Source organism: Catharus ustulatus, chromosome Z (genome assembly GCF_009819885.2).
Source record: "Catharus ustulatus isolate bCatUst1 chromosome Z, bCatUst1.pri.v2, whole genome shotgun sequence".
Taxonomy (NCBI): domain Eukaryota; kingdom Metazoa; phylum Chordata; class Aves; order Passeriformes; family Turdidae; genus Catharus; species Catharus ustulatus.
The window spans coordinates 22953927-22967893 of record NC_046262.2 but is presented as its reverse complement, the minus strand read 5'-3'; the positions used below and the strand labels follow the sequence as shown (position 1 = coordinate 22967893).

At 38.8% G+C, this 13967-nt stretch overlaps 1 protein-coding gene across 3 annotated transcripts in view; it reads left to right on the top strand.

The window, feature by feature from the left end:
* Positions 1–13967, top strand: part of TENT2 (terminal nucleotidyltransferase 2) — a 50185-nt gene that overhangs the window by 27895 nt on the left and 8323 nt on the right. For all 3 annotated transcript variants that reach the window (XM_033085725.2, XM_033085727.1, XM_033085724.2), the window contains exons 12-13: positions 1710–1846; positions 9858–9949. In XM_033085725.2, the coding sequence (XP_032941616.1) occupies positions 1710–1846; positions 9858–9949 (229 nt within the window). The remainder of the gene's footprint in view (positions 1–1709; positions 1847–9857; positions 9950–13967) is intronic.

Below are 13967 nucleotides of genomic sequence, written 5' to 3'. Positions count from 1 at the left end.
GACATCTGTTGTAATTTTATTGCACTTCTGTTTTGTATTTTTGTAGGTCAGTGGCTCATTTTTTTCTTCCTTTTCCTTCCTGCCTAATATGTTTCTTCATCAGCTGGTACACTGCTAGTTCTAAATTCAATTGTTCTAACTCTTCCTTAGCTTTCTGTGGGGATGGGCAAGGCGTGACTTTCACTGTAGTACCTTTCTAATTAACTTTAGGGTTTCAACTGTATTTATTATACGGCATTGGAACAACTATTTTCTTCCTAGGTCTTTGTATACTGCATCTCTGCTTTTTATGTCTGTGTTTCCATTGTTTTGGTGTCTTCTGATGAACTATAAGCTGTTAAATTCTGAGCTTAGTCAACTGGAATAATATTTTATATATAGCATTACATCATATGAGATCAACCACTGAAATTTTTTTATCTCTAGAAGGATGGCTTGTTTCCCCCAAAAGATGTTGCACAAGGTTGCGGGAAGTTTTGCTGGAGCTGGCATAAAGAGGATGGGAGTCTCAAACTTTCCAGTCCTGCTGGCTTTATCACTTGACAGTACTTTTCTCAGAGGAAGCAGTGCCAACTGTGGACATGGAAATAATACTACTAATATGTAGTGCTTCTAGTGCTGTTCTAGTACTAAAAAGTTTGAATCATGCCTGATACTACTCTTAAAAATTAATTGATGGGGAGGGGTAAGGAGATATAGTAATGAGTGAACAGGTTCCCAAGTTTACATAAATATATTTCTTTATGTGAATGTATCTTGAGTTCATTTTCAGTAAAATACAGAACATTGCTGTAAAATGGTGTTAGAACCAGGTATTAGCAAGTTATAAAAATTGTTTCTGTGGCAAGAGGAGATATGTTTACTTCCATGTACCCCAGTGTATCAGAAGAACCTGAAGGATGCAATGGACACTGAAATAGCAGTTCTAATACCATGTGTATTTAATCTTGTATCTATTCCTTTTTGACCTGGCGATAGTGCCTTTTTTTCATAGCAAACCTGATTTTTTTCTTACCCCGTCATAACCCTCTTAACCCTCTTCCCCTACAGAAAAGCATACTTCAGCTAAAGTGCAGCATTCTGTGTATTCAGGTGTTTTGTATGACTTCAGAACTGGTTGGTTTTTTTGTTTAGGTTTTTTTTTTTTTCATTCTTGGCTAGAGGAACTAATACGTGCAGTTTTCATGTTTATTTTGTGGGTGGATGCAGGTTCATTTTATAGCCAGTGGGTTCCATATGCAGTTTTTGACTTTGTGTTGGGAGCAATGTTAGGCCTTTGCTCTGGAATATTTCTCTACTTCAGCTGTTGGAAATTGACAGTGGATGCATTAACTTCACCTACATGTTTCTCAGCTGAACTGCGGTCAGCTCAGTGCAGGCTACCTTACTCAGCTTTTGCTCTTAGGGTTTTAGATGCAAGTCTAGTTCAAAGGTTTTGCCATGCTAAAATTCTTTAGTAAACGAAAGTCAAGAGATGGTCTTGTATCCTCCTGTGCATGATGGTTTTTCAGGGGGAGTAACTAGTATTCAGTGGGGTAGAAGAGAAATAGTCCTTGGCTTGTAAGTTGTCCTTGAACTTATAGTAAGCAAATAATAGGCAGCTCCTTATTGTGGAAAATACATGCATCTGGGTTAAGGCTCTGTGTGTGTGTGTGTGTGTCTGTGTGTATGTATACATATATATACACAATCTGATTTTATTTTAACAGGAATGTTTTGATCCTACTATGCAGTTGCATCTTGTTCATCAAGCTCCGTGTACCATTCCTCCTTACATCTCAAAAAATGGATCAAGCCTTGGAGATTTGCTAATAGGCTTCTTCAAATATTATGCCACAGAATTTGAGTAAGTAATAAGCTCGTTTTAGTGGTTTAGAAGATGTGAAACTTTGGTTCCTTCAATACAGCCTTTGTAACCCTTGAGAGAAAGAAAAGCAGCAATGCAGGAGTGGTAACTGAGAGACAGGAAATGAGTGGAAAGGCTAAATGACAACAGGAATGCAGGTAAATTGTCTGATATATTCTTCAGGCATTCTTTCCTGTAAAATAGGAAGTGAGAGGGCTTTGTCCTTTAAAAACTACTGGATTTTGTTACACAGTTACACTATTATATGACTGCCTATTCATGTGCGAGAAAGGTCTGTTCTTAGCTGTCATGTAAGGTATCAATTGTGATATGAATTATTTGGACCTTAAGAACTGTGCTTGTCTTTTGTCACACTGAGTCAATGGAGGTAACTGGCCAGGTGGCCTCTTACTTTGATCAGATAATACATCTGTATAGACCTCACCTAGTGAAGAAGTATCCCGTGTACAGTTGTTTCCCATTATTAGTTTGCTAGAATCTGAGTTTAATTTTGGCATCTGGGCTTCTTTATATAAGAGGACAAGCTAAAGTTGTGAAGGCATCTGAGAAGGCCTTAAGTTACAGCTGTTTTGCCAAATTGTTCCTCATATATTTCTGGATTTCATAGAAAAAATACTTGTTCATATAAAATATCAAATGGTTGTGTCTCAATCAGCTGAAAGATCTAAATAACTTCTGATGCAGTTATTTCATGTACATTGCTTCCTTATGTATGTGCATCATCTCCATTTCTTGGAAGAACAAAACATACAACTAGGTACTCATAATTTTGGAAGTATTCATAATTTACTTTAATATAAGAAGTGAAAGACCATAATATTATTAAAGCATCTCTGGGGTGAACGTCATATCTGAAATATGTAAGGTAAATCCTATGGCCTGTAGTAACACATGAACCAACTGTGTTTTGTGCATTCTTAAGCCTGACTGAGAGATTTTCATGTAAGAGATTTTCTTTCAATGGTCTCTTCAGATAAGAGAATGGTCTTTTGTCTTAAATGTTTCTCCTGAGTAACTGTCTTTTTAATTAGGTGACATTTGCTAAAGAGGCAAATGAGAAGACACTGCTGGAGGATAACCTTAGGTTCTTAATTTATGTGAGACACTACATGAATTTATTACTATTCAGCTGTACAAGCTGTTAATCTTCTCATTTATGAAAATAAATATCTTTTCCACTTAGAAATTTTCTGGTTTGCCTGTGCGAAGTAATGGAGATGATCTTGCCTAAGGAAAAATATCTACACTAATTTCACGAATACAAGCTGCACAGACTATAAGCCACATCTCTGGGTGTTGGCAAACATTTCGTTCTTTGTCCATAAATAAGCCGTACCTGAGTATAAGCCGCTCTGTCGTTTGCAGCGAGGACCTGCGTGCAACAAAGTTGCCAAATAGTAACAGAACCACGGCAGGGCAGGGTTTACTGGCTCAGCTTGGGCTGTGCAGGCTCGGCCCGCTCGGGGCTGCCGACAGGGCCAGGTGGCCCAGCCCGGCGCTGCCGCTCAGCGGGGCCGCTTGGGGCCGGCCGCCGCCTTTGGGTTCGCTTGCCCTGGCCCGGTGCTGCCCCGTCATGGCAGGCAGGGATGGAGCGCTCCCGCGGCGGCCGACGGGGACGGAGTCTGCCTGCTCCTGCCGCGGCAGGCAGGAACAGGAGCTCTCCGCTTACCCCCTGAGCCGCGGGGATGGCGGCACGGGGCCCCGCCCCATCTCTCCCCCGGGCTGCGGCAGAGGAGGGAAGGAGAGAGCTCTCCCACCTCTCTCCCCACCCCCCGTGCTGCCTGCAGGGAGCCAGACTCCACCCGCGGCGCAATACAGTAACCAATTTGTAACAATCGCGAAATGCCAGTTTTTACTGGCAGGTGCTCGGCTCAGCACCCTGACTGGCACTTCTGAGGTTGTAAATGTCAGAAAATTATTCACATATTAGCCGCTCCTGAGTATAAGCCGCATTTCCGGTGTGGGAGCAAAATCTTAGTCAAATTGGTGCGGCTTGTATTCGTGAAATTACTGTACTTTGACTTTTCTGGGTTTGGGTGCTTGTGAGCATAGTCAAGACCAGATTTCTGCCTAAGTTGGTGGCTGGTCCAGAATGACCTCATTTTTCTCTGCTGTTAGAAAGGATATGCTAAGACATATGTCAAACACTGATATTGCAGACCAAAAATTCTGCAATATCAATGTTTAGGCTGATGGCAATCCCTAAATACTATTTTTGTGATGATTATAAATCAGGAAAAATTACTACCTAAATTTATTCACAGTCACACAGAGGAACTTCTGGGTAAAACAAAGCTTGAAAAAGTAGATAGTGAAGATAGGATAGTTGCTGATGTCAAGGGAAGAAAATGTTTCAAAAAGTAACTTCATAGAAGGAATACCTGCTGTGTTCTAGTGTTTGGTACCTGTTAAGTATTTAAACATTTCGCTTGTGATATTCTGTTAATAAAAAGAAAAAATATACCAGCAAAAATAACCATTAGAATTCCTTTGTTGAAAATGCTACTGTATAACTGAGAAGTCATTTGAGGAAATGATGCACTTAATGCAGCAGCCTATATTATTTTTAACTCTTTCTGCTATGGAAATAAAATTTAGTCAAGTGTACTGTTTATCTGTGTATTCCTGACAATCATAAATCCTCTTTGGAAAGAATAGGGTTGATAATAAAATTCCATGTAGTTTCATTGACTGGGGAAGACAAATTAGTACACCACAGGGAGGAACATGAACATAGTGCTAAAATGATTTTGTGTATGTGATAGTCAGCCAGTGAAAGTAAAAGTTGTCTCATGCTAGGCACAGGATCTGTTACCTTTGCTTTGAAGATGCTGATGGAAACAACAGTGCAAATGAGAATGAGGGTAAGAATTAAATACACAAAATCACACAGTCATAGAATATGCTTGGTTGGAGAGGACCCATCAGGGTCCAGCTCCTGGCCCTACATAGGATCGCACCATGTATCAGAGAGCATTGTCCAAATACTTCTCAAACTCTGTCGGACTGGTACTGTGACCACTTCACTGGTGAGCCTGCTCCAGTGCCCATCCACCCTCTGGGTGCAAAATATTTTCCTAATATCAAAACTAAACTGCCCCTGACTCAAATTCATGCTGTTACTTTAAGTCCTGTCTTGAGAGTCAAGGAGTCAGCACTGGAGTCGGTGTCTGCCCCTCCTTTTCCCCTTATGAGGAATGCAATGAGGTCTCCCCAGTCTTGCTTTTTCCAGACTGAACAAACCAAGTGACCTCAGCTGCTCCTCATACAGCTTCCCCTCAAGGCCCTTCATGATCCTAGTAGCCTTGCTTTGGACATTCTCCAGTAGATTTTGTCTTTTTTATACTGCAACACCCAGAGCTGCCCCCAGCACTTGAGGTGAGGCTGTCCCAATGCAGAGCAGAGCAGGACAATCCCCTCCCCTGCCCGGCTGGTGATGCTGTGCCTGGTGCCCCCAGGACATGAGTGGCCCTCCTGGCTGCCAAATTCAACTTGGAAATATGCACAACACAGCGCTCTCTGAGTTGGGCCTTTCGTGGAAGAACTAGTGTTAGAATGTGTTGAATATTTGCTGTAATACGTAGTTTTTTCACTGTTTGTTTTCTCTGTGAAACATTTACTAGTGTCTTTATGCACCAAAATTTTGAGATTCTATTTCAGACACTGTGTCTGTTGAATGAGGCTGTATTTATATGATTTCTACTGGGCCACTGAACGTTCCCTATTGGACTGTCACATGTTTGATGAAAAGATTGCTATAGAGAGTGTGACTTCAATTTTCGTAAAAGTAATTTTGCAGAATGAACAGCATGCAATCAAGAATGATCAGATCATTTGTGACGATCATAATTTTGAACAGAATAAATCACTGAAGCCACCTGCCTAGAATGTTTAATTACTAATCTATTTTACGTGTAATGGTCAGGAAGATAAGAGAAGATGGAGATACTTTGTTTTAAACTTCTTCACTCTAACAAAGGCCATTATGTATTTCAGTTAAAATCTGTGATTATTTTACTTTATCTGATTTACTTGTTACAGGATGGACTTAGAGAGGGTAGCAGAGGAAGAAATAGGAGCTTTCCATCCTGTGCAGTCATGCATAAGTCCTTGTGCAGTGTTTATTTTCCCTTATGCTTTTAAACTTTTGTTTTTTTAGACTATAAGATGTTTCAGAAAATTGTTTATTGACATGTACTTATACAGTACCTCTTCTGCAGTCCTACTCCAGGGTTTTCAGTGTGTCCATAAGAAGTAATTTTTATACCACTTTGTCCCTGTCCCCTCAAAAAAAGCATGCTTTGGAATAACACACCATATACGGCAAAGCTTGTTTTGCCTTTATGGCTGTATAATTATCTTGCCATAAGAGTTCAAGTCGGTGTAATGTTTCTTATGATACGGTTGACTATGGTTATGACTTCATTTTAACTTTAACTATTTAAAATTGTCCACTGATTAAGTAGTCAGTGTGATCAAGAAAAAATTGTAGATGTTCTCCAAAGCAAGTATTTGGAAACATGTTTACCACCCTCTCTGAAGGAGGTGTCCAATTTCAATTCTGCAACTGTGAGTGAAGGCAGCAGGTTTTTAGTTGGCTGTCTCCTTACCAAGTGAGATCCCTGTATTTATTGCTCTGCGATTACTTTCCTTAAATTTACCACTGCAGGTTAAGTAGCAGCTGTTTCAAGATCATTCACTGATTTGTATATAGTGGACATGGTTATAGCTTGCTTACATTTTAATGGCAAAATATAAAATTGCAGCTCTTTTCACTATAGAATTGGTCAAGTAATAAAGGGATCATTTTTAATACTATATTGAATTAAATATGTTTGCAACTTGTACCCATCTTATTTTGTTCATACAAGTGGCTTTGATTTGTAGGAATATTCTGGAAAAGGTAAGGTTTTTTTATTCTATTTGTACTGTAGTCATACACACCTGAAAAGACCTAGTCTTCTTTCAAATACTTGCCTTTGCCGTGAGGATCACATACCTGATGCAGTCAGTGACAACAGAAAAAACTGATAATTAAAATAACTGTTTAAATGGCATTGTTACCTTACAGATTGAAAATGTGTGTTGGGAGAATATCTGCTTTATGTTAGCAACAATAAAGTTATTATATGTAAGCCAAAGTGGCTAAAATTGACTCACAAATAAGTTTCAATTAATAATTAATTTCTAATTCAGTATGATCTTGGTACCAAGACAGGTCTGTAAGACTGTCAGATTAAGAAACTGTTTTCAAAAAGCTTTTTAAGCAGCAAGAAATGCTACTTTTTTGTTGCTTTTTTTACTTAACCGGTGTATTAGAAATGCACTTATTTTTTGCTGAGGGAGAATATAGCTTAGTAAAAAAAGAATTCAAGAGAAGAATTACTGTTTCAAGGGAAACAGTACTGCCTGGTTAAACCAAATGCAGATCAAATACTTCTTTGCATGACATTTTTTCTTTATTTCTTTTTTTTTTCCCTCCCCACTGGTCTGCATCTCTGATTTTTAAATAAGCTTTCAAAAAAAGCAAACTGTAAGCTTCTGCTCACAACCAGTGGTCTTGAGCTGCAGTTTAAGCTTGTTTGAAGCTCTAAGTACAGGGGTTTTGTCTTTTGTCTTTTTTTTTCTGTGCGGGTATATTTGGGTTTTTTTGAGCAATTCAACTGAATTAAGCCTGTGTTGATGGTTGATTATTAAAACACATGATAGGAAAGTATTTGATGCTATTATCTCTTTTTATCACAAAAGTAGTCTACTATCAGAATTAAGAAAAGGTTATTAGGTTAGAGTGGAGGCTTTAGTTTACATTGAATGCTAGAAGATATCATCATTACTAATTTTCTAAAGAATATATCAAAAGAAACCTACATACACACACTGAGGTATCCTAGATCTCTTAGTGTGCTGTGTCCTGCATTTTTTTAAAATAAGTCTTATTCATATTGTTAAATGAACGTGTGCTGTGGAAATACACTTGTTCAAACAACTGAGTTCCATAGGAGGCTTTAATTATGGGTTGTATTCAAGATAATTTGTGGAATTACAGTCACATATTTTTAGCTGTCTTGTCATCATTGACTTAATGGAGTTTTGACAGGAGATCTGTGGTCTAGGGAGGACAGAATTATTTCAGTTTTAACTGATGAATTATAGACAGTATTTAAATTTACAATTGATATCTACAGATTTACTGAAGGTGGTTGTACCCAGCCCAGCTGTTCTGTCACGTGTACATAAGACCGGTACAGCTGACAGTACATTGCCCATCTACTTCTACCCGTTTAGTTAGGACATTTGGTGATGTATTGGTGATCTAGCTGTTTCACTGATGTGGTAGCTTCTTCGTTTACAGAATCATCTAGGAGAAACCTTTAAGATCATCTAATGCAGCTGCCAATGCAGCAACACTGTAACCAACCCTGCAACATATTCCCAGGTGCTACATCCAGACATCTCTTGGACATTTCCAGAAATGGTAGTTCCATCACTTTCCTAGGCAACTTACTCCAATTCCTATTTACTCATCAGTGCCCAGTACAGGGAAGACAATCCCTGCCCTGCTCCTCCTGGCCACACTATTGCTGATCCAGGCCAGGATGCCATTGGCCTTCTTGGCCACCTGGGCACACCCTGGCTCATGTTCAGCTGTTGTCACCAGCACTCCCAGGTCCATTCCAGCCACTCTGTCCCAGCCTATGGCACTGCCTGGGGTTGTTGTGACCCAAGGGCAGGACCCAGCACTGGGCCTTGTTGAACCTCACACTCCTGGCCTTGGGCCATGATCCAGCCTGTCCAGATCCCTCTGCAGATCCTTCCTGCCCTCCAGCAGATCAATAACCCACCCAGCTTGGTGTCACCTACAAACTGACTAAGGCTGCACTCCATGAGATCATTGGTAAAAATACTAAACTCTGAGCCCTGGGGAACAGCAGCTGTGGCCACCAGCTGGATGTAACTCCACTCACTACCACTCTCTGAGCCCAGCCATCCAGACAGTTTATCCAGTAAACAGTGCATCTGCCCAAGCAATCAGCAGCAGTCTTCTCCAGGATAATGCTGTGGGAAATGGTGTCAAAGGCTTTACTAAAGTCCATGCAGACTATGTCCAGAGCAGATATCCACATTGTCACAGAAGGAGATCAGGGTGGTCAGTCAGGATCTGCCTTTTCAAAACCCCTGTTGGCCCAGTCCCCTGACTGTTTTTGATGTGGCACATTATGGCATGCAGGATGAGCTGTTCTCTAGTTAAGAGCAGCTGAAAGGTGTCTGGGTAGATAAGAAAATAAAACTGGAAGTGGTTTTTTTTTTTTTTTCTTTCATTACATTTGGCATATTCTTGTGCCGAGCATCATAAAGATGGTGGCACATCATGAAGACTGTCCTATAATCTGCGTGCTATTCCTGCTTAAATGTGGTCATTTCCTTGTTTTGCCTGCAGAAAGTGGTAGAGAGTTGTTCTACTTGCATATCTAAAATTCAACATGTATAAGGTGTTGAAAGTTTCTAGTAATAGGTTCCTTGCACAAGGAAGGCCTATGAGCAAATTATTTCTATATATCTTTATGCTATTGAGTATTGTTTACGGAATGCAGTACGTAACTTGTCTGCACTTATTCCTTACATTCCTTTTCTTCCTACAGAAAATTCTGCAAAATTTGATTCTGTAATTTATTTTGAACTTTGAAATAAATGTAGGTGACAATGCAAATTTAGTTTGACATTGTTAGTTGAAAGAATTCCATTGTGTATATATTTTACTCATGGATACCTGGGATGCTGTGTTTTGAAGGTGCTTTTTGTACTTCTGTTAGTAGAAAAATTTTCTTATTTCCTGCTCGTGATGTTAAACTGAATTATTCATTATTATAAAATACTGTGTTATCCAGGCTTATGGCATTTCAGTCTGACAATTTTTTAAATCTAAACTGATCCTTTGAATTTGGAACTAAGAGTTAAAATTTTTTGCGAATTGTTTTCCTTTTTTTTTCAGTTGGAGCCATCAGATGATTTCAGTTCGTGAGGCCAAGGCTATTGCAAGACCTGATGGTATTGAATGGAGAAACAAATTTATTTGTGTAGAAGGTAAAATGAGAAGCTGCAATTTTTAACTGTTAAGACATTAAATATATAAATCTATCAATTAGACTTTACCTTGGTTGTGTTTTGAGAAGTATTTTGTATGTGTGTGTTATGTAGAGAAGGAAATTTAACCTATGTAAATAGTTTGTAAACAGTCTCATCAAAAAACATTTGAGAAGGAAGCTTTAGGTTCTAAAGTGTTTAAAAATAGTGCTCCTGACCTTTTCTTCAGGAGCATTCATTGCCCTGTTACTTTTGGAACAGGGCTCAGGACTTTGATAAGGAAAGGCCTTTATACTTGTAGAGTGTGTTTTTCTGCTCCACAAAAATAGTTGTCAGTTTTGCTAAGTTTGAACTTCTGAAAAAAAACAGCAGGCACAGATTCTTGAAGAATATTCTTTATTCTAGAAATATTCTGGCATTGCAGTGACCAGGTTATGTGTATGTTGATCCCCTTGTGGGTACTATTTTTGGCTGGCTAGTGAACATAAATTTTGTGCAGAGACTACATGATGCTTTCCAGAACTGTAGGGTAAACCCAGGCTACCTGCTGGAGTTGCAGGTCTCAGCTGTTTCAGTACAGAACTGAGTAGGGGCACTATACAGGCAGTCTGATTCATGTGCTAGTGACACCTTTCAGCTACCATGGGGAATGTACATGGAGAAGATGAACAAGTAGGCATATGTAGGAGATGAAGTTTGCACTAAGGAAAGAGAAGATGATAAACCAAGAGAAGGATCAGTGTGGATGATACAATTTCTCCAAAGCCATCTTCCCCTGGCCCCTGGAATTTGCTATAATAGATAAGGTATCCTAGATACCAAGGTTGAGCCAGATTCCTTAAGAATTTGGTCACTGTCCTAACACTTCAGAAGATAATTGGTTAGAAATTAGGATGTTTAATTGGTCAGTTTCTGTTCTTTGTATAAACTTCTATTGGTTGCAGTTTGGATCCTTCCTGAACCTATAAATATAGGTGTCTGCCCTTTGTTCTGAGAGAATCCTGCTGACTACCCTTTCCCATGAAAATAAAGATTCTTGTGGAAATCGTCAAGTAGGCCTCCAGTCTTTCTTGGCTGATGAAAATGTTGGTTTTCTGAGAGATAGCTACCTGTTAGCACTCTCCGGTCCTGGCAAGTACCATCAGGGACTGAAAGAGAAAACCCACAGATCAGGATGTTAGGAGAATGAGAAGTAAGGAAGGGATTGAGAGTTGCTGTGTAACTGGAAACAGTTATCACAAAGGCCCTGACTGCAAATTAATGGAGGCTATTTTAGGATAAGGATATCAAGAGTTGAAGTCTCAGGATGAAATAGGAATATAACTTGAACAGGAGACAAACAGTATGGGGAAAGTTGTTAGACACTGAGAAGATTTTACTGGGGGAGAAGGAGAATAAGGCAGAAGTCCTGTGGCTGAGCAGACATTCTTCGAGATTGACAAGGGGTACTTTCCTGCATTTATGTTGCTCTGTGCAGAGAGCCACCTTCAGTCAACTTCACCTGCTGGTGAACTTGGTTATTCTGTGGCCCAGAGCTCACCAACTTGACCATAGTCATATGAATGTCAGTGTAAAGCCACATGATGGGATTTGTTTTCTTTATTTGACTCTTTGGGGAAAAATCAACAGTTATAGGAGAACTGAAATATGGTTGCACTGGACTCTGTAGTCTTAGAGTTGAGAAATGTGAGAATTAGAGTATCTGCACAGCTGAAATGATTCAAAATAGTGTAGTGAGGTATTGCCAAGGCTCTGGTCTGAATGTGGGAGGTGGGAATGCTGGGCAGCTATGTTTGTTGCTGTCACGTGATGCTGATCCACTGTGTTGCAGGGAGCTGTGTGTTTCAAACTCTCAAGTATTCTATGACATTACAAAGTGGTTGAATAACTAGGTTATCTTTCTGCCAGGCTGAAAAATAGAATAAACATCAACATACAAAATGGATGCTCTAGATATTGCATTTAATGGTCTTAATTATATACAACTTTTCCGATTGTTTGAACTATTAAAAAAGGCAGAATTACCTGTAGGTGACATATCTGATTCCTTCCTTGGTTCAAGACTTAGTGGGTTTAGCCTTACATACCAAGTTTTTACTTCTAATTTGGGAGGAAAAAATAAAATCTACTTTTACCCAAAGCAGATTTCAGTTTATAACAGCTGTTAAGCTGAACTAGGTTAACAAAGTATGTAGGTAAGTTTCTGTCTACTTGAGAAGAAGATTTCAAAAGTTAGCTAAACATGTCAATATATTCTGCTCTCCTAGTCTTTGTCTAATTTTCCTGTTTGCAGAATAAAATTTCAGTAATTGGTACTGTCACCTATTTTTTAAAAAACTAAAATATATTTATTTATAGATTACACAAGTCTGTGCCTGCAAGCTTCCACAATGTAGTACTGTATTTAGGTTAGCTCAAGAAAAACTGTGCTCTGTTTTAAATGTTATGGGTCTTAAGGCTGATTCTTACATGTATTTCTGCTGTTAGAGAAACAAATATAGTAGAGATGCTCTTTCCAGACACTTTAAAATATGATAGGCTTATACCATGATGGAGATACAGAGAACCCTGCTTTTAGAAAATATTTTAAACAATCCTTGTCAGAAGCTCTAAATGGCTAGCAACTCTTGTAGTTTCAGTTTAAATCTTGTCTGTATCAAGTCATATCAAATACTCTCCTGCTGAAAAAGGAAAAGCTAGAAACGTGGCAGTTTTATAAGATAATTACATTGATAATCATTTAGGGAAGTCAAATCAGAAGCCATCTAAGCTGCACATGATTCATATTTGCAGTTTCAAGTCTTTCAGATTGACATGCTAAAAATAATTTAAAAAACAATTCCTCAGAGCTTGGTCAGCAACAATTCCAAACTTGTGTGATATATTGTATTGTTATTTGGAAAAATTATTCCCTTTAGCCTTTCCCTCAAGCATCAGTGTTAAAACTGTGTTACTTTCTTCTTTTTATCTTTTTTTATCTTTTTATGAACAAAATAGCTTGTAATAAACTCTTACTGTCTTAATGGTTAGAAAATGTACTGGTGTAAGGAGTAGCTGATTGCAATATTATGCAGTCCTGTTGTTCTTCAGAGAACCAGTTTGTCTTGACAATGAGTAAATATTCAGGAAGATTAAAGGGAAGATGTGAGTTAGCTTTTGTGACTGGAGTGCCTTTTTTCTACTAATGGTTTCAGAAGATTGTGCAGTTCAGCCCTTGTTGCTTTAATAACTTGGTTCAACGTAAAGGTCCTAGCATTAAAAAAACAATTACCATCACATTTATGATACACAAATGAAATGCTGTATTTGTTTACATAGTAAGGGACATGGAGTCCTTGATTATATTGGATCACTCTCTCAAGTAATGGGACTGACATTAGAGGACTGTGTATGTTTTATTTGGTTGCCAGTTTTTGTTCTAAACTAAATGTATGATGCATTCTGAAATTTAAAAAAAAAAATCTGCCTGTAACTGTCCACTGAAAATTAGGTAGTTTGAAGAGAATAATTTTAGGAAACTGCTAAGTACGGCATTTATTGCATGAAAACATTTCTTAGTGAATTTAAATAGCTAGCAGAAATAAAAATCTAAAGCCATGAAGCATGTACCAAGCTTGAAATTCCAGTCTCCATAAAGGCAAAAGTCTTCCTGGTGTCTGTGTAATGCTTTATTTTGCTATACATCGCTATCTAAATACAGTAATTTCACGATTGTAAGACGCACTGAGTATAAGCTGCACTTCCGGCTGCCAGCAACCATTCATTCTTTGTCCATACATGAGCTGCACCTGATTATAAGCCGCACGTTACAATACAGAGTGTGATAAAAGGTATCTATTCTCTCACCATCTGTTGAGGGTGGGGGCAGTGATACTTATCTCTGTGGGAGATATTCTGCTAATGGGTCATCCATTGAAACCAGGCGGGGCATTGTTCTTTATCTTTTCACAACCCATCCTTCCTCCTAAGAGTCATTTTCTGCTAATGGCCCATTGAGTCCCACTGTGGGACTGATAAA